The sequence below is a fragment of the Dysidea avara genome, chromosome 6 (genome assembly GCF_963678975.1).
Source record: "Dysidea avara chromosome 6, odDysAvar1.4, whole genome shotgun sequence".
Taxonomy (NCBI): domain Eukaryota; kingdom Metazoa; phylum Porifera; class Demospongiae; order Dictyoceratida; family Dysideidae; genus Dysidea; species Dysidea avara.
The window spans coordinates 33,995,847-34,023,074 of record NC_089277.1 but is presented as its reverse complement, the minus strand read 5'-3'; the positions used below and the strand labels follow the sequence as shown (position 1 = coordinate 34,023,074).

General features: G+C 37.4%; 1 protein-coding gene across 2 annotated transcripts; it reads left to right on the top strand.

The window, feature by feature from the left end:
• LOC136257757 (syntaxin-binding protein 5-like) lies at positions 1-27,228 on the top strand. Of its 2 annotated transcripts, XM_066051062.1 has the most exons (28): positions 1-180; positions 2,189-2,288; positions 2,733-2,812; positions 3,253-3,353; positions 3,449-3,583; positions 3,863-3,932; positions 4,008-4,091; positions 4,705-4,828; positions 5,123-5,201; positions 7,319-7,467; positions 9,131-9,342; positions 10,116-10,180; positions 10,321-10,361; positions 11,633-12,105; positions 13,117-13,343; positions 15,309-15,400; positions 17,572-17,691; positions 18,105-18,233; positions 19,974-20,096; positions 20,376-20,501; positions 20,842-20,900; positions 21,081-21,177; positions 21,582-21,690; positions 22,168-22,266; positions 23,452-23,585; positions 24,044-24,159; positions 24,725-24,852; positions 26,926-27,065. In XM_066051062.1, the coding sequence occupies exons 1-27, from the start codon at positions 88-90 to the stop codon at positions 24,827-24,829; spliced, it is 3,342 nt and encodes a 1,113-aa protein (XP_065907134.1). In that variant the 5' UTR covers positions 1-87; the 3' UTR covers positions 24,830-24,852; positions 26,926-27,065. The 2 variants fall into 2 exon arrangements, with proteins under 2 accessions (XP_065907134.1, XP_065907133.1); XM_066051061.1 differs by lacking the exon at positions 24,725-24,852 and having other exon boundaries at positions 26,926-27,228.

The window sequence follows — 27,228 nt, the reverse complement described above, 5'->3', positions numbered from 1 at the left end:
ACTATGCGCGTTTAACTGGACTCGAGTGACTGAGGTGTCAACTCTACATGCTCTACATACATTGTAGCTCACTCTTTGGAATACCAAATGACTTCGATAAAGAAACTGGTTGGTAGAAGTCCGGATCGTGGTAGTAAGATACGGGATACTTTAGAAGCACGTCAGTTCGTCGCAAGCGAGGTAGGCTGTTTATCCATTACAATGCACCCCACCCCCCATATGTATCGCACTAAATTGTTAGTAGTGAGATCATGCAAACTTAGTTTTAGCCATACATACCACCAAACTGGTAATGCGGCAAATCCCCACCCAACCGGGCATAGGTGGGGAGTTGTACAATGGGTAGAATGAAAACTCACCTTTTCAGGCAAAATATTTTTAGGGTGCCCTATAATGTTTGACATGCCCACCACGGGATTTTGTATATAGTATCCCTCTAATTGACATGAGCTTAGCCAGAATCACTCATGCAATCACCATGGTCTCGGTCTGCCAAAAAAAAAAAAACAGCTTATCTTAGTATTTACAATATCTTCCACTGGTGGGGCACTTAATTTCCGACAAAAGATACACAAATCCTCGAGATGAGGAGGGGTACAACATTTTTTTGTTATTACTGTAACAGGGAAACCATCAACTATAGCTGTTTTCAGCTGTGCCCCGCAGGACATTGATAGGTGCACAGTACACTAAGCTATCATACGCAGGTATTGTGAAAAATATTGCAGGAATGGATTTTTATAGAACTTCAGTGCAGATGGGACATAATACGAATTTTCATATGAAGGACGGAGATACTGGTTAGCCGGCTAAACTTAAAACTGTGGCTTTGAAGTCTACCTGTAATTTTATATAGTTTTGTTGTCAAAATTGTACTCGTAAGATGCAATTATGTACCTTAACCACCCAGAAGCAGCCAAAAGCATTTTCAGGAAAGACAAAAAGTTTGACGCTTAACACGAGGGTATTATACTCTCCACTGCAATATTGTGGCAAAGCATGAGTTGACCATTTTTCGCATGATATTATGATAGAACCATTGCCTACTACAGTGGAAGCTATTAATCAGGACACCTTGATAATCAGGACACTTTGGTTGGTCCCAAGCTATCCTTAATACACAGTGTCACTGTATAAATAGTGCAAGTCCAAGCGTGAAGTAGAATCCTTATTTATTAATGTGATTGAAGTTTTTGTTGTAATTATGGGATAGTTTATTCACTAGCTAGTAATTTGTCTCCGTCTTCAAACAACTAGTATTGATTTAGTAATCTACCCATTACACTGTGCACAGTGTGCAGCTATTTATAACATCAAGGTTTAATAATGTGTATTTATATTGTCAAGAGTAATAATAGTAGGGAGGGAGAGTATCCAATGCTGAATAGGCCTGTGTTAAATGAGCGCGTAGAGCAACCCAGATATCACCGTACTTTTTCGTATTTTCTCAAAGTGTTAATGTGATTTTTTTTTTTTAGCTGACTGCACAGATCCGATATTTACGTTATTGGTACTATACAAGCCGGTACTATACAAGCCATACTTGTAGCACATGTCTACTCCGGTATGCGTATCCAATAGCCTCTTGAGTAGTGCGGACGAGAGAAGTGAAAGGCCATCTCGAGAAAAGCGAAGAGAAAAGTTATTGGCGTGTCCATGAAGATAGCTGGGAGCCTTGTTTTCAACCAGCATCGTCAGTAGAAGCATCTCAATAAACGCCTGCCGTGATGTGGAGGAAGAAATACTCGTTCAAGAATTGAGCGTGCCTTCAATCATAGATTATATATTCCTTACCGTAAGGAATATATAATCTATGCTTCAACTGAAACGAGTCACTGTGCTGTCGAAGAACTGACCGAATTTCGAAGCAGTTCATCCAGAGTTGCAGTTCTCCGGTGGATAGTTACACGCTCAACAACAAAGAGATACTCATTGTTACCCAGCGAGACACGCACAGACGTCAAGACTTGGTATATATTCTGTGTATCAATTACTTGCGGCGGCCTCATAAAGGCTTAACACGTCTGACCAAGAAGCCATTCGTTCTACATGCTCATTTTACACAGGCCTATTGAGCATTGGATACTCTTCTTCCCTACTATTATTAACTCTTGATATTGTGCTACACTGATTTGATTTTAATTTGGAGCTAATGTCACATGATAATCACATGATGATCACATGATAGGTGTTCAGCCATGGCTTCCCATATCATCCTACTTCATTATCATATGATGTGCTCCAGTCACTGGTGGCTGTTGGTAATGACATGGGAACCATCAGAATATATCCTTTGATGTGTGTACATGTGTGTGTACGTGTGTGTGTGTGATTGTGAAGCAAAGTATGTGATAAAGATCTTCTTGTGCCAGTATAGCTATGTCATACTAACGTAGGTCCTTAGCTATACAAAGTGCGGGCTACATCCTTACTTTTGTATACATGTGTTCTTTGCATGATATGTAGTAGTACAGATTAATGTAGGAACTATCAGAACATGCTATCATGAGTCGTTGGCTTAATAATTAGTGTTAATGAAGCGTTCTGGCTAGATAAGAGTAACATTGGTTAAGGAGGACAAGCTAACATTGGTTAAGGAGGACAAGCATTAAAGAATAAAATTGAGTGCGCTGAATATATTTTGGGAGAAATTTGGAATAGAATAACGAAGAGAATATTGTAGCATAATTCTTTCATCACTGGTGAAGTTCCCTTAACACATTTCATTACATTTGGTAAGGCAGGTTTGGAGGTGTGTCTACAACATGACCCCAGGGTACCCATTAAACAACTGATCTTCATCACAAACAAGGTGAGCTTATTTGATGACACATAATGATGTAATAGGACACACTCTAAAGTTAAATGAACTCTACTAGACCCATAATGTACATTATTATGTGGGAAGTTGTAATCATGTAGTATGTAAATGATGTATACCTCTTCAAGAACAAAAGAGTCTCCTTATCATTACTGATCCTTACACAAAGTAATGATATACACACCAGGTAAAAATGCAGGAAATGGGTACACGTAAGTTGTAATATTTTTAGTGTTATACTCTACAAAGAGCAGTACTAATTCAAAATCTTGTTGCAAATAATATCCTACCTGTGACAGGGTTTCAGCTTGTAGATACAGGGTGCCAACATTATGTACGACTCGTTAAGAATAATGTGTCAATGATAAAAATAAAAGTGTAGATTTTGTACTGTTATGATACTATACTGATCAGATTCTTCCTTACCACAGGGTTACCTGATTAGTGTTACTAATGATGACACACTTAACTTGTGGGTACTGCAGCAAAAACCAGCTAGGCTGATGCAACAACTGAAGTTTAAACAAGACAAGTATGTTAGCTACTACAAAATACGTGCTGTTTTATTTTAGAAGGCATGTACTGCATACGTGGTTCATGTAATGTTGTACTACCCACCCCTGGTAGGGTCACCAAATGTTCATACACTTATGGTTCTCATTGGCTGTATGTTGGTACTGACAAAAGTAATGTCCTTCTGGTACGTGTGGAGGGTCTTGTCTTGTCAGCTTACAACATCCCCTGGAATGAAGTGGCTGTCAGGTATGTTATTTACATGTGTACGTACTGTGTGTATGTATGGATGACAATGGAGTGTATTTGTGTATTGAAGTGTATGTACAAACTGTATGTGTACTGTGTGTAAAGTATCCATACGTATTTATATAAAACAGTTAAGATCCAGTACTTGCCAGGTATATTACATGTTATTCCATTTATGTATGTACTAGGACATGGCACACACTAGGTTGTACGTGTGTTGCATTTACTACTAATACTGTGCAAATAGCAGCTATAACATGTTATGACTATTGTCAATAGTCAAGGTGGTCAAAGGAACAGACCAGGAGCAGTAGTTGACATGTTAGAACATCCACTGGATCAGGGAAAGGTGATATGATTTGTTGTATGGTAATTGTGGCTAGCTACATCTACTATACTGACTGGTAGTTGTGTTGGTGTTTAGGTGTTGCTAGGTTACACCAGTGGACTAATGGTACTATGGAATTTAGCCACTAAACAAGTAGAACGTCGTTACAGTCATACTGAGGTGTGTGTGTGTGTGTACTTGCTTTGGTGACTATTTTATTAGAGAATTTATGTGCATAAGTACAAACATGTATGCAATGTTGGAGGTTTTCTAGAATATAGCTAAAACATGTATAGCCGCTTGTGGATTACAGGAGGTAGGACATGTGTGCACGCCACTCTAATTGCATAATTTTTTATAAAAAATCACTAGCCCCTGTTATGCATGCACAATAGTGATTTTTTACCATTTTGCCAAGAAATCTAGGGACCCTTAAAGATATCCTCGAAGTTAATGTGAAGCCTGAAGTGCTATCTAAATATCTATTGAGCCTCGTTGTTGGCTGGTTGTGTACTGTGATTGTTGAGAGTGACATGATAGTAATATGCAATTTAAGCAAGCAGCACACAATATATGTCCTACCTCCTCTACTTGTGGATGATCAGTACTGTATATCAAATGTTCAACAGTTCACACCTTGTGATAATGTACCGTTAAACCTTTGGACAAGTACATACTAAAATGTATGTACTGGTGTCTGATCTGTATAGTGCATGTACATAAGACAGTTATTTAATATTCTTTAATCCTGTCCCTTCAACATACGTAAATATGTCTACCTGTTCTATTACAGAAATTAACATCGTTGAGCTGGAGAGGATCTGGCAAAGAATTTGCTGCCTCATTTGATTGTGGCTCAATTGGAGTATGGAATGTGAAGTCTAATGGAACACCAAATAGGTTATTCTATCCCTTTGGTATGTCGTAAGTGTGTATAAATGAAATGCTCTAATACAACAACCAGCTAAAAGATTAGATATTACTGTATAATTATTTACTATATGTATTATAGCTAACGTTATCGGCCAAAAATGGTGGCATAGTTTTGGCATTTCTCATAAACATAATGAGTGATTTTTCTCAAAGGTGTAATTCTCAATATCCTCATGCCCACTCCTGAAAAAAATGCCTCATACTGTTACTGAACACAAATGAAATGATGGTAGTTTTTTGTGCCAAATTTTACTGACCTACTACTTACATACTTACAGATACCAGTAGAGGTCAGAGGGGGCCCATGACTGGTCAATTCAATCCTGTTGGAAAATTGGAATTGATGAATGTTAAGGGGTAAGTGCAGTGTGTAGCCATGTTAATATAGGTGTGTAGCCATTGTAATGTATGTAGCCTTGTTAATATGTGTGCAGTACATGAATACATCTGAGGCAATGCTAATCGAGTGATTGGTGTGTTGGCTCAGTAATAGGTTCCAGTTTCTGTTGTTATGTTTCTTTGAACAAATTGAATACTTCATTTTTATTGTTCTAGCCTATTTTGCTGCTTAATAGGAACTCGGTATTTCAGCATATGTGACTGTCTCTGGGAAAACCAGTCTTATCGCCCATTTAAAAGTATCGAGAAACTTCAGTTTTAAATATTCGAAGTGTTGTAGCTGGCCAATGGTGGTAGCTACGCATACCAATTTTTCACACGTTTCACAACAATTTCTTACCTTCTACTGAAGAAGTAGCCAACAGCTAAGTTTCCCGCCATTTTAGATAGTTTTTAAATGGAGGTTGTCTGTATCAGGTGAGCTCCAGAAGGGTGGGAGGTGGGGGCCCTGGAAGGCGGGCAAGATGGTGTTCAAAAATTGAAAAGAAATGTGTTGGTATGAATTAGGCAAATTTATGGGCCATTCAGGACTCATAACTGGCTAAAATGATAGAAAATTTACAGCACAGGTCATTGTCCAGTACCACGGATCTGTACAGCCATCTCCTGGTTGGCCAGGGCTCCATCAAGACCCCAGACCACTCGTACGGCTCGCCACTGTGCTTTTAAAAAGCAGCCAGCAAAAGCAGACCACATTACTCTGGTCGACTATAGCAGTGAAACTTGATAGTGCATTCATTAAGCTTTGCGTTTGTGAGAAAAAATCAAACTTCCTGTCTTGGGCGATAAGAACGGTTTTCGTAGATCCAGTCACATATGGTACCACTCAATGTAGCGTCATCTCACAAGAGTGCAAACGAATAAACAACTCACTAATTAAAGGGCGTGGTATCTGTTTTGCTCACATGTACCGTATTTGACCGGTTAATAGTCGCGGCTCACATAATAGTCGCGGCTCACATAATAGTCGCCCCCGGATAGTAGCCACAGCACAACCTTGAATTACTGTCATAAGAACTGCCCTCGGATAAGAGCCACGGCTTGTATCTGAATATGCTGATACAAGTGTTGATGACACACGTTTGAAGGAGAAACTAAACAAAGGAGTTGTTTTAAGCCTGGAAATAGCATCTCTGAGAGGAGCCAAGTGGTTTACAGTATTAAACGATGGTTACACAAGGTCAGCCATTTGAAAATCCGTATAAACGCCACAGGCTACTGCTACACAAGCTCATAGTATCCACCCTCAGATAGTAGCCGCCTTCGCATAATACCCGCATCATTTTCCTTGCTGAAAGTTATAGTACAATACCCACAGCTATTAACCAGTAAAATACGGTATTTATCCCAAAGCAGGATGAATACTCGCGAGCGAAATGGGTGCCACGCCAGCAAGTTTTTAATCGCTTGCACTGTTGCGAGACGACGTCACATTCGAGCAGTAACATAGTTGGGAAAGTGAGGTACAGGTCTTTTTGAGGAAAGACCTCACATTGTGTGTGATAGCAATTAATGGAATTTAGGTAATTTGGATAAATATTTGGAATTTTACACTGATGGGTACAGAAGTTATACTGTACATATATACAGGTATTTACAAGGGCGGAGTTGAAACCATATGTGGTCAACCAAATTGAAAGTGAAATTTCCTTGATTCCATGCCTAACTTAATCACAATTTTATATACTTACGTATGCACATTTGTACCACATAGGGACAGTTTTATAGACAGGTTTGTTTCATTTTGGTTAGAGTTACGTATTATGCATATAGCAGGTTAGATACTACTGTACATTACATGTATGTACCTACGTACATACGTATATACAGTACCTACAATGTATACAAAGATGTACTGTATGTGTGCATACTGAAAAGTAATGTGTATGTACTGTACAGTATGTACAATACTGGAATGATGGCAAGTTTTATCCTGTAAAACTTCTTGTCGCAAAGCTATGGTAAAACTGAACTTTTTGGAGCTTTGAACCAATCCCTGCTCTACTATTGTACATACGTACGTGCATACGCACTTAATTATATGCATACAAGTTTTCTTAATTATTTTCATACAGCAATCCACTGTTTGTGTTTTCTGGAGGGAACCCAAAAGAGTACCTCTCTACCAACATTGCTTTAATGCAGGGGAAATCCCTATCTATATTGTTATGTGATAGTCCTATAGTGGATTTCATCACTGTCCCCAGCTACCCTCACCTCTCCGGTAAGTAAACTGTACAAGTATATACACAAGATACTATTTTCTATATTTCACGTAATATACTCTTGTGCACAGATTAGCTTTTTCATTGCAAAATAAAATTTTGATATATGAATTTTTGAATCATAACCTTGCATGTGATTGTTTAACGAGAGGCAACTAAAACACTTCAAGCATTGAAAATGTAGAGAAACGATACGCTTGGATCTTCTACCACTGCACCCATGTTGCAAAAGATTGAGATACTCTAATGGAGCTGTCACACAGTAGGTATGGTAGAGTGCACAAAAACATTGTGGCATGGACAAAATAATAATTTTCATCTACATTCATGAAGGCTAATTTGTCATGAACAGTTGGTGAATTCATGAACTGTTTATGAAGTAAACTAGTACGCACCCATTCTATGTTCATGAACTATAGTGACTGTTTGTCTTTCCTTTTCTATGTTACCAGTCCTACCAAAGTAAAGGTTGAAAGAAGCAGCTATGCTAGGTGAAATTTAAGATTGATTCATGAACTTAGACTCTATGAATTTCAGAAAAGAAGCAACAGAACTCTAAACAGCTGTGCAGCTATGCAAGTTTAGTCAACTAACCAATAAATGAATGAGAAGGTCGTGAAACATATTAATGAATGGTTCATGACATACGCTTGGAGCAGTGTTCATGAAAATTCATCGCAAAGTTTTTTTTGCGCATTTCACTGTAGTTGATTCAATTTACAATTGTTCTGGCTTTGCTCCACTCTTTACCAGATGTTTATTGCTAATATTTGTTCCATATATGTAAAGTTTTCACATGTGCTGTCATGAAAATAGGCAGTTTGCAATAACTGTAAATTGAACTAAACTTTAAGTAAAAGTTTAATCTAAACTAAACTTTTTTTAGTACATTTCTTATGAAAATTATAATCATTTTTTTTTGAAATAAATTTAATTGCAAACAAATCCGTATATGTGCTTACACACGTATTACAGAATCACATACATATTTGTGACCTGTTGAGCAAAACCAATCATTTTGCACATTCCTCAACTTCCATTTTATTGCCTCTCTGTTATCTATAGTAAAAGAGAGTAGACAACAGCTTTTTGTAATAAATAGTGTTGGAGTTATAGCGATAAACTGTTGGAACCGGAATAAATTTGATTTGTAACAGCAGCAATATGGCAAATAAATTACTTAATCGATCATACGTAACGCATGACTGAAACAAGCTACGAAGACAGGGTTTGACTCAGCCTGTTCACCATAAACTGGTAAACTAATTAAGTACGTGTGGTGTTTTCCCTGTACGTTTCTGTGTGGACAAAGAAAAGTGTCATTCCAACAATGAAATGACAATGGTAAACTATATTACTACCACATCGTAAATAAGCACCCATAACTCACGTGCTACAATTATGCTGTAAAAACATGAAACAAAGCTTTGCTTACTCTCCACGAAAAGGCTAATCTGATGGGTATAGATTTTATTGATTTGAGCTTTGTTTTCGTGCATACCAATGCGGCGATTATAACATTCACGATTTTATGTAGCACTCGTATTTTTACCCACTTTATTTTAGTACGTTTGCAAAATAACATTTTGCAAAAACAGCCAATTTTTGCTCAGCGGGTCACTCTTTTAATGACATCTTATATACATATTTAACCCTATGTAGCTGTGCAAGATCCTAAGCTACTAGTAGTATTGTGTCAGGATGGTCTAAATGTGTTTGACATTGGTGAATTTGGCTCCCCTTTATTTGATGTGCCATTTGTGCTGGATCTTCACAAGCCAGCTGTAACCAGTTTGGAGTATTTGGATGAATGTCCTGACAACGTCACCAGCTCCCTTTACTCTGTACAGTCCAAACAACCATTGAAGAAAAAGGTTAGGATACATGTAGGAGGTATACACTGAATTTTGTCATCTGTATATGCAAATACCATAGCTTTGAATATTATAGTATGTACATGCATGTATGTACTCCATGCATACATACGTGATTGTACATACGTACGTAGCTCATATTACAGTCATACAAAATGTTGTATGAACATGCAAGCACAATACTATAGTGCCTCTTAGTGTATATTCTATTAGAGTTTGATTTGTACAGTGTACATACTGTATAGTATGTTCACGTTGAGCTGAATCCTGAAAAACAGCTAAAAATTAAAAGTGGATTTTTTCTCAACAGAGTTAATATTTCAGCCAACCAGATGATTATTGGTAACAGCAAAGGTGTCAACAACAGACACGTACTGTTTGGCTCCATTACAAGTTCGGGAAAGGGCTGTAATGGACACTGTGTTTGTATGGCTTCCCCAAAGGAATTGTATTGAGAAAATTTTGATTGGCTGTAAATATTATGTCAAACATTTGAACAAAAAGATTATGAAATATTTTTAGCAGTTCAAGTAGTACTACAAATGAGCCAAATTTCAAGATCGTGTGTAATTGCATCCATGAGTTATTAAATGTTTTTGAGGATTCTGCTCAACGTGAACATACTGTAGTGCATACATTCATACTGTATGCATACTGTACATTACATGCATACTGTACATTACATGCATACAGTACTTATATCTTGATTTTTCAATGTAACCAACACTACAAGGTCAATACCACTATTGTATATATTTCACCTCTCCATGTAGCCATGGCCATTTACTGGAGGCAGCAAAAGTCATGACAAATTGCCGGCCAACTTGCTGATTACTGGGTTAGCAGTGTTGTACGTATTAAATATATACATTGGTAGTATTCCACTACACAAGTAGTGCACATGTATGTACAGATGCATTCTACTGTATACGCATATGGGTGTATAGCCTACATTATTTAGTTATGAAATTCCTATAGACATTGTGATGGATGTGTGAAACTCTGGCAGGCTAACTCAAGTATGTAGTTACATGATGCATACTTGTAATTGTAGTAAATGTGACTGTACGAGTGTACGTACATGTTTGTCTGTGTGGGCATATGTGTGCATATTATATAGTTATACAACGGGCACGAGTGCTCTGCCTGATATAAACGCACGAGCCTGAGGGCCATCAGCCCCAAAGGCAAGTGCATTTATACAGACAGAGCACGAGTGTACGTTGTATAACTGTTATGTACCACTCACCTAATAGGTGGGGAGAATCTCACAAGACAGCTGTAACACTTATATAGGCCAGGTTTTCAACATTGATTGTGGGTAACCAAGCCGAGCATTGCAATGACGTTCCCTCTACACTACTGCAGCCACCTGAGATATTGAAAGCTAGTATGCTATGGGTTATATCACTAACCTGCATTCGCTGTTCGACTCTCATCATGTAGTGCTCAGAATGCCAGCGTGATCACTCAATCGCCATATAGACTAAGCACCAGACTAATCGCCATAGTGATTCTCTCGAGCAAAAAAAAGCAGCTGACAGACGGTTTAAGTAAACAAAACCTAACTACTAAACAATACTAGTCTAATTCTTACTATTCACGCTGGCTAAACTCGAATCTGGTGGCATGACAAAAATGTTTACCACAATCGAACGTAAAGGTGAGTATTATTTAGAATACAGTAGTTTTATTGAGTCATTGTCGAAGTGGACTACAGTTTAATCTGGGCTAAGATGGCACCAGACTAGTAAGGTGTATAAGTACGTTTATATATATGTAGACTAGAATTGTGGCCACCGCGTTGGCTTTTCCGATTGCCATTAGCTGCTTGGTAAACATATGTATTGGTGACATTGTGGCTCACAATCGACCTTTACGTGACAGGCTATAAAAGAATTCGAGTGATCTGTGATGTGTCTTTCCATCTATTAGGTGAGGTGTCGTAGTGGTCTTGGCTGCCAGAACTTGTGCATTGCTGCACAAAACCGCAGGCAGTGCAATAGTATATTGCACTGCAGTTGGTGCATTATAACTTATAATGCACTTGTTGCGGTCTGCAAAACCGCAACCAGTGCATTTTAAGTTATAATGTACTCGCTGCGGTCCACAAGAGTGCCATATACAAATTATGGCACTGGCGGACCTTTGAACTGCCCACGCAGAGTGGTACATGAATGTATGTATGTACATATGTGCATAAGTATGTATGTATGTATGTATGCATTTACTGTATGTAGTTTGTATGACATGTGTGTATGTCACTTACTACAGTATATTTCTTCTACAGTATCCATTCAGCTAGCCATGACCATTAGCACTATGGAGTCATTCACAAGAACTCCAACTGCACAATCTTCATCACCCACCTCACCATCCAACATCTCAGCCAGTTTGGCAGCAATAGCAACAGATATTTCACCACCTCCTCCAACTAAAAGCACATCTCCAGTTTCCCAAACCATGCCTCCGCAAAGTACAGATACAGGTATGTCACCTGCTAATACGGAGAGGAGGAAAACGTGGTCTGGTAATGGTAAAAATTCTGAACTTACAATGAGCACTGTTGATGATTATATTATCGTTGACCTACCATCACCTGCTACTAAAGATGACACCTCTAGTAGAGTACCATCATCTGAATTTTTCCCTGTGTCTCAAGTGATACTCAATCCTGATGACTTATCAATGTGCGTGGTCAATATTGGACTGTGTGTGATGCTCTACTCCTTCCAACCAGCCCAGACCGGTGCTGCCATCAAGGTGAGTGTGTATATCTGTCATACATTGTACATACATAATCCTACTCACATTAATGGGTCACCTAGATTATGTACGTATACGAATATGTAGTATGCAATGATAAATATTCTGCTATGTCACGAGATGGTCTTGATGATGGGGTCATGAAATACATGTTTGAAATTTACAATTGTATTTGACAAAGTTCTGGGACAACTGTGATGCCTGGACAGGCCCTTTCCCTTGTACAGCTTATCTGGTGAACAACCTGGGGTTTCATATGTGCATTCATCAAATTAGCTGTTTTCAAGTGCATGGAAAGGCTAGCTACAGCTGTTAACTCTATGTGTATGTGTATAGAGAATACTACAGTTCAGTGCATCCAGTATGATGTAACAGGACACCATCCATATATCCATAGCTGACTGAAACTCTTCCACACCATACGCTGCTCTCAAAAGTACCAAACTATAGCAGTTTTCTGTCATGTCATGTTGTATTAGAATAAACTTGCACACTGATCATTAACAATAACAAGCTGTCTTGCGTATTATAAATATCAGTTACTTCTGTAGGATAAAATGCCATACAATTATCACTGTAACTTTGATACACGTTCTTATTGTGTAAAACAAATCACGATTCATTCTTTTGGTGGGAATATATCTCCATTTTTCAAGATTAAATATAGTAACTTGTAATCTACTTATAAGGTAATTTTTAGATGGCACATAGTTAGCAGTTTCTATATAAATGTGAAGCATTTATGGAAGATTAGCTGCACATATTCAAAACAGTCAGGCCATTGTACCATGCACTGCTGCCAAGGCAAGGCATTTTCTGATACCCAGACAAAGTTCTGCTGATGCTCGGGCAAATGCCCAGGAATGTTTCATTGAGATTGATAATGATGTAGTCATTTAAATAAACCATTAAATGAATTTAGATTTGTATTTGAATTGTACTGTGTTAATCAAGATACATATATACACAGGATGTTATTTGTATGATATATTACAATTCTTTCTGCAGAGTTTAACAGTCAAATTGGAGTCATCTTCAGCTGTACCCTTATCTCCACCGAGGTCACCTGTTACTAGTTGTACTACTGACTGTGGTTGGAATGTGTTACCTGAGACACCATCAACCGGTGAAGGAGCTGGTTTCTATTTGATGTTTTGTTGTCGGTGTGTTCCCATCGATAAGGATCAGCCTCATCCCGTGATCACTTGTGTAGAATATAGCTCTAAATATGGAATGTTAGTTCAACTTTGTGTATGCCTGCCTGACAATGTGTTTCTGTGTCTGTTTGTCTGTCTGCCTGTCTGGTGTGTACAGTATGAGCATATTGTACTTTTTTCATTATATACAGGCTGTATGCACATACTTTTATATTGGCTTTAAAAAGGAAGAGTTGCAACAAACCATGAGTGAATTATCATGCCACATAACAACATGCAATTAAAACACTTAGTATGCGGAATACACTGCTTTTGTGACAATGCGGAAATGAAGAACTTTATTAAATTTCAGAGTGTGAAACATTCAGAATTGGATCTTAGTGATTAGCATTTACTGTTATGTTTAATGTTTAGACTAACACGTCTCAATAGTTTTATGCATTGCTGCGAGTGGTATTTTATAGTGTTGCTTCTATGGCTTTGTGAGCCATAACTATCTATAACTCTTGCTCTATATCTTGCAAGCACTTTAGAAAACAAAAACCTGGACAAAAATATTTTTAAATGCTGAATTCTGCTTCCTGTGGGCTGTAGACATGTGAAACAAGAAGAAGAAGAAGAAATGGACTATATTGGAAAGCTCAAAAAATATTTACAACTACTGAACTTTCCCAGCATATAACCACAGTGTGGGGTGCCCTGTTACAGTGCAAGGGCTGGAACCCTGGTTCTTCCTTGTACTACTGTATTCTTATTGACACATCCCAAATACATTACACACATGTGTACAAGTACACGCTATACACAGCTATGTTACAACAGCATTAATATCGCTTCTGAAAGTTTTAAGAAGGTTTTTAAAACATACTCTAAAGCCTAGAAGAGGCTGCTTTGGCATGTGTTCTATTGGAGAGTTTTTTAGAAATTTACAATCATACATACGTACATGTACGTACAGGCCATACATACACAATAATTATTATGATGTGTGTATTTTGTATTCATGTACATAATGCAATGGGCATTTTGCTAAACGCACTGTGAGTACAGTACCGTGCTATACGTAATATATATACCCACTTCAAAAACAAGCATTAGGCAAAGGTCATATTATGTGTATGTATGTATGTATGTATGTACATACGTGACCCTGCACCAGTATGTATATTAATAATGGTTATAGACTTGATATAGTTACTGTTTTATTAGACGGTTTCGTGTATAAAGCAGAATTCCTTTTACTTTTTTTCCATTAAATGTATTGAAGTTCCATGAGTACGTACATACAGGTACCTGTACCATCCTTAAACTTCTTGTGAACTACAGTTAATATACCTAGGCCTGTACATAATGACATGTTAAGCAGACTACTGTACCGTATTTCTATATTTATAAACCGTTAAAAATATTTCGTCGAAGCTAGCACCCGACGAAAATTTATTATGCGAAATTTTTTACCAACGTAATATTCGAGAAGTTGAATGAATTCGGTGAACTGCTTTCTGGCCACCTGGATCGAGGTTGCTGCGGTCTTTTAAAAATAAAAGCCTCCCTCATCCTAGGAGAGAAGGGAGCTGTCCGGTCTATTTTGCCGCACATTGGTAATGATGCCATCTGATTCCGTGATAGACAACTACTACAGGACACATTAAATGAAGTATATATGCACAAATATGCAAGTTGATGAAATGAGCTTCTAGCTACAGCCATTCCACTCCAGTCCATTGCTTGACTTGTGACAGACAACTTCTGAATCTGAGGTGCAGCCTCCATGGAACGGAGACGCCACAATTCAGTTTTGCTGCTTGTCATTCTGCTTCTCCTGTATACAAAAAGGCCTCAAAAAAGGCCGTATAAAATTAATAAAGTTACGTAATTCATTGTTAAAAAATTTTGGTCACTTGAGGACACAGGTGAAAATTTTTTAACACGAACATTTAACTCGTGAAATTTTCTCGTAGCTTATATTTATAGAAATACGGTATTTGGTTGACTTTCCATAATAGTCACATATAGTGTCCCATTCCCCTATTATCATCACAGACTGGTAATAGGACTAACTAGTGGACTAGTAATTGTAGACACTGTGAACTGTAAGTGTCTCCTTGTTGAAGTGGATGAGATTGAGTTAATGGGTGAGTGTACATATTGAAAACATAATGCAAAATGCTGTGCACTGGTGTAGATTAATTGTGCATCATCAAACATATTTCAGGCCCGTAGCCAGGGATTTTGAAAGGGGGGTTCTTTTTGACCAAAAGTGGACCTTTAGTAAAGGTCCAAATATTGTGACTGTCATAGGCGATTCTAAGGGGGGGGCCAAGGCCCCCTGTTAAAAAAATAGCTTTTAAAAAATCTTGGGGAAAAGTTGCTGTATAGATTGGCATTGTTATTTTTAGCATTGTTCATGTTTTTAGAACAAATTTTAGGCTGTTTTCAAGCCTTTAAATTGCAAAAATCCTGCAGCTTCTGGGGGTTGCACCCCCAGACCCCCCTGAAAATTCTACTTTATACTATAGCCAAACAACAATAGTTATGCTGTTCCCTACTGGGCCCCCCCTGTAGTAGAATCGCCACTGGTGACTGTTCTATTAGAGTGGTTGACTGCTCTATTAGAGTATCTCGATCTTGCATTGCATTTAATCCATGCAATGAATGAGTTACTCGAAGCGCTTAATTTAGTTTCTTATTAGTGGTATCTAGTAAACTGTAGCTAATGGACTTTTGCTCCTGAAAATTTGGACTTGTATACCAAAAATTGTGGACCTTTTTTCCAAGAGGGCGGTTCTTCAGAACCCCCCGAACCCCCCCTGGCTACGGGCCTGTATTTGTTTCACCTCACTACCATATTATCAATATGAAGTGTTCTACCTACGTATATAATGTAATTCAGTGCCATATACAGGATTCTTCCAGTAGAACTTGGCTGCATCCTTATGTTCCTTCCTAGCTACGTAATAAAAATGCCCTACACATCCATTATATCTTTTGCCTGAAATGACAAAAGGTACATTGGCCATGTGTCATGTGCAGTCATGTTGCCAATACATCCCATATGTCATAATGATGTGACTAACCTCTTCTAGTACACATTTATACTATGAATTTTAAAATGAAGTAGGGATCCAAGCAATTAAAAAGTAGTGAACCAAGAGATGAACAATGGTAGTTATTACAGCATAGCTCAATGGGAAATCCCTACTTTGGCATTGAACACAAAATAATTGTTATACCATGCCAAAGTAGGGATTTCTCACTGAGCTATGCTGTAATAGCTACCATTGTTCATCTCTTGTTTCACTACTTTTTATCGCTCAGATCCCTACTTCATTTTTAAATTCATAATTTTTAATATACCAATTTGTTTAGTCTTTTGTTAAAGCATACAGCTAGCTATTAACATGTGACTGTTCTATTAGGGTGACTGCTGTATTAGAGTATCTCAATCAGCCTGCAAAAGATGTGTGCCTGTCCAAAAAGGGTGTGTTCATTGTGGTTTTGATCGATTATTAGACTAGAGTATCTTGAATCAGCCTACCAACTTGAAGGTGTGTGGTCACAAATACAGCTAGCATAAAAGGGGCGTGGTCTCGACCAATAGATCGATATACGTAGAATAAAGAATGGGCGTGATCTTGTGACCTATCATGGAGTACCAGTACCTCCATACGGTAGCATACTCTAAGCACCTTAAATAATTTTGTGGCGTCTATTATGCTGCTTAAAGAAAGTGTTGATATGGAAAATTAACACCTCGATATGGTTTCGTTTGATGAAGAAGGAGACAAGCAGCCTGATTGAAGATAAAATAAAAGACAAGGCGCACAGGGTGTACACTCGTCGGAACCCCTAAAGGCACATCCCACTGGTGAGTTTGTTGTTGTTGTAGCTTAAAATGGTGACCGTGCACTGCTTCGTTTGGGCTCTAGGCTTGCGACTGTGGTCAGTGAGTGAGGCAGTGAGGCAGTGATACTAAAATTGGAGTTTTTGGCAATTTAAAAAAAAATTTATTCGGCCACCTGTAAGTGTTTTACTGTATTTAATGCTGTTTTATGTATTATATGGACTAGTACTATTCAGTAAAGGTGGTTTTCGACGCATACAATGTCTGTAGGATGATTTTTAAAGGCGGAATTTTGGGCAGTGCACAAAACATTCACCACGATCCCTACTTAAACGGTACGACCGTACCATTTGATATGTATGTGGGCATTCAACCCAAGTACACTGTCAATGACTGAAGCATACAGAATGTTAACAAGAATAGCCAATCAGTTTATTTGGATGTGGTGTGAACATTTTGTAGGTTTTGCTCAAGCTAAGCGAAAAGGATGGATGAGTCAAATTTCTCCTGCTAAAGAACCAGCTACTATTGAAAAGATAAGCAAGAAGGTCAGAAGAAAAAGTGAAAAGCTTCCTCCTCCAAGTGAGTGTCTTCAGCCAATATTATTTCCTGTCTTTACCGCTCAAATACAACATCGTCTCACAAGAGTGCAACCAATGACCTTGCTGAATAAAGGACGTACATGTACATAGCACCCAATTCTCTCGCTAGTATTCATCCCAAATGAAACAGAATGAATACTCGCAAGTCAAATGGGTGCCACGCCCTATAATTAGCTAGTTTTTTAATTGCTCACACTCTTGCAAGACAACGTTGCATTTGAGCAGTAGTACCATATGTTGAAATATAAAATAATTCAGGAAGAACTGCTACTATACAGCACATATTTCATACAGTAAATCTATTGACAACATTCTCAATGTTTTAGATACTACATGTACATGTGTATTCATATGTATTCTATATACATACATATTATGGTCTTGCACTCACAGTGGCAGGTCCCACCATTACCGCTACCACTGGTACAGACTTCACAGAAATACAGAACACACTCAGGGAAGGGAACAGTCAACTTTATGTCACCACTGTGAGGATAGCTGACCTGAATACTGATAAGCAAGGTAGGGATATCCTTAATTATTTAATTAATTAATCATCCAGTTTAATACTGAATTTTGGAGTATCACGTTATGGGCGCATTTAACACATTAAATATTTACTACTGAAACACAGCATTATAAGTTAAATTCCTACCCGTTTAAGGGTAGATAAACCATATATATTTGAATCACAAGAAAAATTTTGAAACGTGTTTTCTTCTATTAACAGCACCATGCTAGTTTCAAAAAATCTAATTGTTTGAGGCATGACATGCTTTTCCAAAATCACAAATAGAGAACTACCATTACAACTCGAACAAACCATTTAATGTAAATTACAACAAATTATGCACAAAAGTGTCTTCTTGACTGCTTAATAGTTTGTCTATTAAATTCTCCATACAAAGCCTTTTTCATACCCTAAAAATGGCCGGACATGTTCCCTTTCAGTTTGAAGGGATACGCTACTCTACTGTACTGTTTTTCAGTCATTTAACCCCAATGGAAGGGATACCCAGAAAGTCTGTGGAGAGTCTCTACATTCATATTCTAGTAGGCACATCAGAGCAAACTTTCCAAATTCTCTTAATTGTTATTCTCAATACTAGCTGCTTTTACCATGTAACAGTTTTGCTCACATGGACACATGCATATGGGCAAACATACACTAGTACACAGGTAGATAGAGACACACATGGTTTTATGGAAACAATTTCAGGAAACCAGATTTAATCATATCGCTAAACTGAAACACCTACAGCTAGCTCCTGGTGTAATGATTATAACTTAATCTTGCAATAGAACTGAGTGCACATAGCAGACATGTGTCTATCATATTCATATGACCAAGAGTTAATAATAGCAGAATACGTACTTCTTGTTGCATACACAATGAAGCGCTATTGTGCAAATCCCTCAGGAAGTTGAATGAACATGTGGACCATTGTGCCAGGTGACAACATGTGGATTGGTTTTGGTACCTTAGTCCGGGTAGGCACTAGCCTTTTGTGGCACATTATTTTTACTATATATGGTTACCAGCCACGTGCTGTGAAGATTAATTTAAAGAGCCAGTCGTTGTGATGGATCCACAAGAAGAAGTGTTGCAGATCTCTGGTAAAATCTGGACAAGGTTAATGGTAATTGAGGAAATCTTGAAATCTAACTTAAAGATATAAAATCTCGTCCCTCAAGTTTGTTGATCCCTCATTTGAATCAGTAAAGTATCGCTAGATGTACGCAATACACTACTTTGGTTGTTATTGCTGTCACTTTTGTACTTTGAGAGTTCATCAAGAAGCGAGGAAGACCAAGACGAATGGCAAATATCACCATAACTTTTGAATACAATGTTTGCAGACAATCCACACATTTCATTTGTTAAACTCATCAAACGGCACCTTGTTTTTAACCTATAAATGAAGTACACGGCAGTTAAAGTGAATTTACACAGCCACACAAGACAACTACAGTAACCCTCGGCACCCCAAGTGTTAATTATTTACATAACCCCTTTACATGTCTGTGTAGTTGATGCTGAGTTACATTGTGGAATTGAGAGCGCTATTCTATAGTGTGTAGCTTATTGATAATGAATCTACTGGTGACCAGAATTAGTATGCTAACTGAGGTTGACAGTTTACTGTACCTACTGTATTAATGTGTACCCAACATACTGTATTCATTTTTTTCCATGTACCATACTGCACATACAGGCTGTGTTACACTGTACAAATTGATGCATGTTGTTCTCATTTACAGCTCTACTCCCAAATGGTTCCATATGGGTGGGCACTAATAATGGTAATGTGATTGCAATGGATTTACACGTCAAATCAGCTACTACTAAAGGACAACCAAGGACTGTGGAGCTGTGCCCTAATGGTATGTTGTCTACCTGCAGTGTATGTTTGTTTGCAGTAGCTACAAGTACCTTTAGTAAATATACACATGCAGGTTTTTGTCATGTGAGCTACTTATATACGTATGGCATCACATGGTGTTAGGTTACATACCGTAGTAAAGTTTGGTTTCCTGCCCAGAGCCTTTCAAAGAGGAATATTGCCATTATCACTCAAATTATTGCACCTGTCTATTTCATATGGTATGACTGCACTAGTATAGTAATTACGTACATGTGTAACAGTCAATGTGTATCAACAGGTATCTACCACAGACTACACTACCCCACTGTTAGTTTGTCATTCCTTGATGACACTGGTAACATCATTGATGTACCATCACAACGTCACGCCAAATCAACACTTAGTAGTGTTACTGCTTCAATGGGTACGTTTGTACTATTATACACTATATGTATGGACTGTACGTCATTTGTGAATTACATTGCATGTACAGCGAAATGTGTAGATTCAAAAGTACAGTATGTATGTGTGTACTTACATTGATTTTAAGCCCTCCAATTAAGAGGTCAAATTTATAGTAGGATTATATCCATGAGTAATGAAATACAAACAGTAATTATACATTTGTGTGGAAATTCCTTTGTACATATGTACAAGGATTGTTTACCAATATGCGTATTTATTCACTCATACATACGTACATACAGTATCTGTGATATTATGTATATTTCTGTGGTGTAATAATATGAACATTGTTACAACAGCTGCTTCTACAAGTGGTGGTACTCAGTATGCAGTATTATGTAGTGAAGTATTGTGTAAGGTGAGCTGGTGTGGGTACAACTTGTACTGTTGCATTAAATGTATATACATTAATTATGTATACATGTGTTTTGTGTTTGCAATTGCTTATGTGTGTATAGTTGTTACACAATTGACCAACATGCTCAAGTGCCCATCGTATGAATTTTTATTGAGTGAACTACAGTGCTACCTTGTATAGGTGTACACATTACCTGATGGTGGAAAATTGACAATGTTGGAACTGGTGGACAAACTCAAGACTTCGATTGTTAAAACTGAAACTTGTCATATTGAAGGTTAATAATGCACGTACATGATTTACATCCATTACTCTATGAATTGGCTACAAGTATACAGTAAAATAATATACATGTATGTGTACATATGATAGTACAGTAGGACCTCGATTGTCCAAATCTTGATTATCCAAACACTTGATTATCTGAACAGTGTAAGTGACTGCTCTATTAGAGTATTTCGTCATTAGGTGAACCTTCTATTAGAGTAGTTGAACAGAACTCTATATAAATGAATGGGTTTCATTTATCCAAACAAATTCACTTAACTGAACAATTTTATGATTTAACTGGCACACAGGTATTTGGATAATGGGGTCCTACTGTGCAACTAAACTGTGAAACATGATAAGTAAACCTGTAATGACATTATACTAGCATTGCTATTCTATTCTACCTTATAGGGTGTCCCAGTTTGATATGTATCACATTCAATGCTGAGATATTAGTGTATAGTCTACCAGCACTGAGACCAGTTGCTATGATCCCCTTTACACCACTAAATGACCTCAGGTATGCAATTGTGTGTGCAAAGGTACAAAGCTACATTTGTAAGCTTCTTTACTGTATACATGCTGTATACATTAGTGGTGTACAGTATATTGAAAAATATCGATATCGCGATAATTTGTTGATATCGTTATTGTATAGATTTGTATACTGCTTTAGCAGATTTCGATAAATGAAAGTTGGTTCTGTACAATCTAGCCACTTTAAAAGCTTGTCTACCAGTTTTCTAGGCTTATTATTAGTTCTATGCAATAGTTTTAGAGTATAAATTGTATTTGAAGCATGTTTATAAATATCAGCCACCCACGCAATTACTCCAACTACACAATTATAAATTATTGAAAATTGAATCGAAATTTTGATATTTACCCTATTATCGTATCAATATCATATCAAAAGAAAATCCTGATACCGCACACCACTAGTATACATGTAATAGGTGTATGTATCTATTAATCATTGTGTGATCCAACTGTACAGAGTGTTGAGGACATTCCATGTTGCTACTAATGGATCATCAGCTATTTACATGTACTCACCCAGTGAAGTACAGAGACTATCAGTACTGAAACACAATGAGTTAGTGGATATGAGCACATACACTATACAATTTTGACCACCACAATAAATATGAAGCACTATTGCATAAAACCCTTGCTGAAATTGAATGACATATGGATATACTCTCTTCAGATCCAGTGACAACATGTGGATCGGCTTTGCTGCTTTGTCCCGTTTTCTATAGCAGGGCCACAATTACTATAATCACCTCAATTAACACACAAACCAGGTATAAAAATGCAATTTGTACCTAATGAACAACTTACAGTAGCTTTGGCTCCAATTTGCACAAGACAAGCAGCAGCGAATAGTGTGGTCATTTGTGTGACAACACCTCGGACATCACATAGACCACAATCCCGTTAGGCATTAGCCTATTGTGGCACACCAACCGCATGTTTCATGAAGTTAGATCCAAGAAGCTTCTAGTCTAAATCCGAGGGACTCACGAAAAGCATGGCCTGAAATCCTGTAAATCACTGGAATAGTTAATAGTAATTAAGATCTGATGGAAATCTTAAAGCTTTTGAAATCTCTTCCCTGGTTTTGTCAAGTTTGTCAATCCCTCATCTGAGTATTGCTAGATGTAATACACTACTATGGTTGAAAAAAATTTTATTGTTATCACTTGTACATGGAGAGTTCATCAAGAAGCAAGACGAACAGCAAATGTCACCATAACTTTTGAATAAAGCGCTTGCAGAAAAATCCACACGTTTCATCTGTTAATTCATGAAAAAAGCCTAATGGCACCTTGTTTTTAACCTATGAATAAAATATGCAGCAGTTAAAGTGGTAACTACAAATTCACACAGCCGCACAAGACAACTACAGTAACCCTCAGCACCCCAAGGGTTAATAATTTAAAGCTGATGAACTCTTGGCGATATGTAGTATGTAGAAAATTTGTGTCCTTAAAGTATCTACAATACATACAGTGTATGACTGTATGTACCATCAGTGTGTTGAGTTACCACAGAGAATCTTGCTGGCAAAACATGAACACAATCACTTATTTAAATCCCATACACACCTAACATCAATTGGACAATTCACATAACCTTATACACATGGACTTACCTTACATTTCCAGCATTTCCTATAAAAATTTATCAGTATACTGTACGCATATTTGTGTTCACGCATAGTATTATAGTATCTTACTGGGTACATAGCTACATGTAGTATAATTTTGGTTTGCAGGTCAACTTTCACTGATGTATTACCAGAACTTCACACAAAGGGAGTGGTTAATTCTGAACTGCCTACCAGTACAGGAGTATTGAACTCATTATTTCAAGCTGGTCAATACTCCACATTGGACCGTGATAAACTGTGTAAGTGGAATTGTGAAATAATACTGGCCCCTACTGGGAAGTATAACGGGTGAATAGGAACACTCTTATTAGACTTTATTGTTACTAGTACTTTCATCTACATAATATGACAACATCTCCTACCAACAACAAAACTACCACTAATACATACGTGGTAGTCATTTGGCATACAACATGTTTTACAAACTAGCAATTCAATTGAATGCAGTACAGTGAGGGTCGATTATCCAAATTAATAATTATGGGAAAGGTGCATTAATGTAACTGAAAAGAGTGTAAAATCAAACACTGCTTCTTTATTAAGAAATGCTCCATTCTAATAGAACGTACATCTGTTGACAAAATACTCTAATAGAACAGTCACTTTGAGGATATTGATAATTAAATGTTTGGACAATGATAATTGCTTGCTGCTGTAATGAGTACATGTGTTCCAGTGTTATGGTGTATTGCTGTAGTTGGTGATGGTGCTGGTCGTCCTCCACGTAATGTGGCTGAGACTCGTCCTGGATTATCAAGTCAACCAACAGGTGGAACTGTGGGTTCTGCTAATTTTATGTCACATGCTAGAGAGGTAACTTGATATACTTGTGGTTCTTAGTTAGTCAAGGAATGTTTAATGACATAATAAAGAATTATTAATGTTTGGCACTAGTTTTTCTTATGTGATACCCTAGTTACACACCATCTGCTCTGCATGAAACTTACAATACATATATACACAGCAAGGAAGCAATAACTTTAGTGTTATTTACCACAACACTATGGAAAGTTGAATGTTCATACATGTACACTTGAAGGAATAAGTTGTTATGCCTTCACTTGCTATGCTGCCTGTAGCAATGGTTCTTTCAGTGAATGAGTTCTGTAAAGATTTGAGAGTATATGATAGTCCTTACGTAATTCTTAAGGAATGATGTCGTTAATATCTAACTTCAAATGTGGCCTTTTATTGCTAAATGTGGCCTTTTATTGCTAAATGTTTGTTGAAACCTTTTACAGTGGAACCTCTCTTATCCAGGCTGTCTGGTGCATACTACTGTCTGTATCTCAGAATGTCCGTAACTAAGAGTTGTATAATAAATTGTGTATTTTAAAGTAACTGACTTAAATACACATACTGTTGTCATTGCTATTAGTTAGTGCTATGCAGTTTAGTGGTAGAGGGAAGTCACAACAGAGCATTCGTGGAACCGTCCAGGGCTGTAAAAATTCATTATCAACCAAGTGGAAGTTATTATTAGCAGAATAAACAAACCACTTAAAGGTAAATAGCAACCTTTAGACTCCCTCCTTGTGCTTTCATCTAACCCAAACTTCATTATGGTCAATAGACTACAATCCATATGATTTGTTTGGGTTCTCTGAACAATGGAGGTGCTTGGATAATAGAGGTTTAGATAAGAGTAGTAAAATTCTAAATACCCTGCTACAACTCTGCTTCTTGTGTAATACTGTTATTTCTTACAAGATGACAAGAAATTTCTAAGTTTACAAGTATACGGAAAAATTAAGAATGTTAAGTTAAATTAGGGATCATAGAAAAAACTCTTTTCTGTGATCCCTAATCAAACTAATTTTTTCTGTATACTTGTTTATTTACTTTTTGGTAACATTATTGTGACTGGTGAACCCGCGCATACCGCATCAAAAGAAAGGATGGTGCCCAGAAGTAAGGTTTTCGACTGAACGCGTGCCCCAAATATCAATTACTGACTCAAAAGTGAATTAGCTATTATGCTTCGTTTTCAGCTTTTCAGCTATGTTTTCAGTCTATTACACAGTGCTACAAAATGAAGAACAGGTAGGAAAAGTGCCTCTGCAATCAATCCAGTCACCACAAAAAATACAGACTATTCGTGCATCCCAACTATCAGTTACTGAGTCGAAAGTGAAGTGGCTATTACACTTCGCTTTCAGCTATGTTTAACCCATTTCACAGTGCTGCAAACGAAGAACAGTATAGAAGAAGTGCCTCTGCAATCAATCCAGTCACTACGGGAAATGCAGACGATTCCAGTAGGGAAGCCATCATGTATGCGAATCGACACTTTTGGCTGTCAACAAGAAGAAATGAGACACAAAGGAGGACAAAGGTAAGTCCATGATGCATGCATTGTATATACAGTGGTAGCACATCTTGGGACGAAGCAGCATCGAACAGTGAAAAAGTCTAGCTTGTAACCTTAGTCGTTATCTAGTTACACTTGTCTAAAGGTATCAAGCAGTTAGTTAGCCAGTAGAAAATTCCATTAAATAAAATTTTTGTAGCAATCTATTAGAAGCATTCAGGGTAGAACTGAAGGCACTTTTGGGCTTGGTTATACCTAACCAATACTACCAAGGCACCAGGATGGTATTGTGAAACTGGTTTTGGGTGATAGTTTTGGCCACAAAAACCCAAACCTCCATGATCCTTAAAATACAGTACTATCGTACTGTATGAGAATATTATGAAATCTCAGTCTATTTATCTGATATGACACATTGTATTAGAGTAATTATAAATACATACGCACAAAATTGTGAAATTTAACTGAATTACCACTGTATGCAAAAGTGATTGCTGACCAAAATTTAATAATTGCGGCCTGCTCAACAAAAGCCCATCTAGTTTGCATATTTTGTTTATGAAATAAATGCACTGACATACAGAAATGCTTGCTACAAAAAAATACGTTTCCTCATGTTTTAATTGCTCTGGTAAAAGTGAAACAATACTCAAATTGACATATTGTTACTTATATTCCCTCATAATTTTCCTGTGCATGGGGAGTAAATATATCTTTGTTTATATTAAGCAAATTTAACTTTATCATTGCCTTTTCTTAGCTCTAACAGCCATCTTGCTTGCACGTAGGGTGGCTGTATGTAATAACCTATACCTTACTGATGAATTCCCCAGCTCATAGTGAACATAATGAGACAAGTCCCAACTCCATAGACCATTGCACTTCTGACTCACTTGTGAGTTTATTTTCAATATACCATAGTTTGTTCATAAATATTCATCCTGTTTCATTTGGAATGAATACTCGTGAGTGCCGCGCCTTTTAATTAGCAAGCTTTGTAATCACTTGCACCCCCACAAGACGACGTTACAGTTTAGCGGTACTATAGCTTGCTCTGTATTGCTATAACTCCTCTAAGTGCACTCACCCCTCAGATAAGGCTAAAAACAGGCCATATTAGTTTACCATAAGTCATCAAAAGATATTGAAAAAAGCTAACTAGTCAGATTTTCACTCAGTGGATGACAGTTATTAGTAGTAATTATACTGGCCTAGCCATCTCACACCATTACATGTGTATTGTGATATTAGTGTTGTATTCATAACAGGCATTATCAGAGAGAGGACAGAAGCTTGGTGACATTGCAGACAATACAGCCAAAATGAAGGATAGTGCTAGTGCTTATGAGGAAGCTGCAAGAGAAGCTGCAAGAAGATTGAGAGAGAAATATGCCAATCGTAAATGGTGGCAAATCTGATCACAATATTAAACTTTAGACTGTATGTGTGTGTGTTTGGTGTGTTTTTGTGTATTGAGCTTGCGAGCTTGTGTACTGTGAGAGCGTGTGTACAAAGTGTGTGTACAAATATTGTGCAAATATCACTTAATAATATTATATATTTTATGCATA

What these genes read in the sequence shown, in the direction of transcription:
- LOC136257757 (XM_066051061.1), top strand. Translation starts at nt 88, where the DNA reads ATGACTTCGATAAAGAAACTGGTTGGTAGAAGTCCGGATCGTGGTAGT. An exon ending in CAGCTACCCTCACCTCTCCG is followed by an intron (nt 7,468 to 9,130) that starts GTAAGTAAACTG and finishes AACCCTATGTAG; the next exon opens with CTGTGCAAGATCCTAAGCTA. An exon ending in TATAGCTCTAAATATGGAAT is followed by an intron (nt 13,344 to 15,308) that starts GTTAGTTCAACT and finishes TTATCATCACAG; the next exon opens with ACTGGTAATAGGACTAACTA.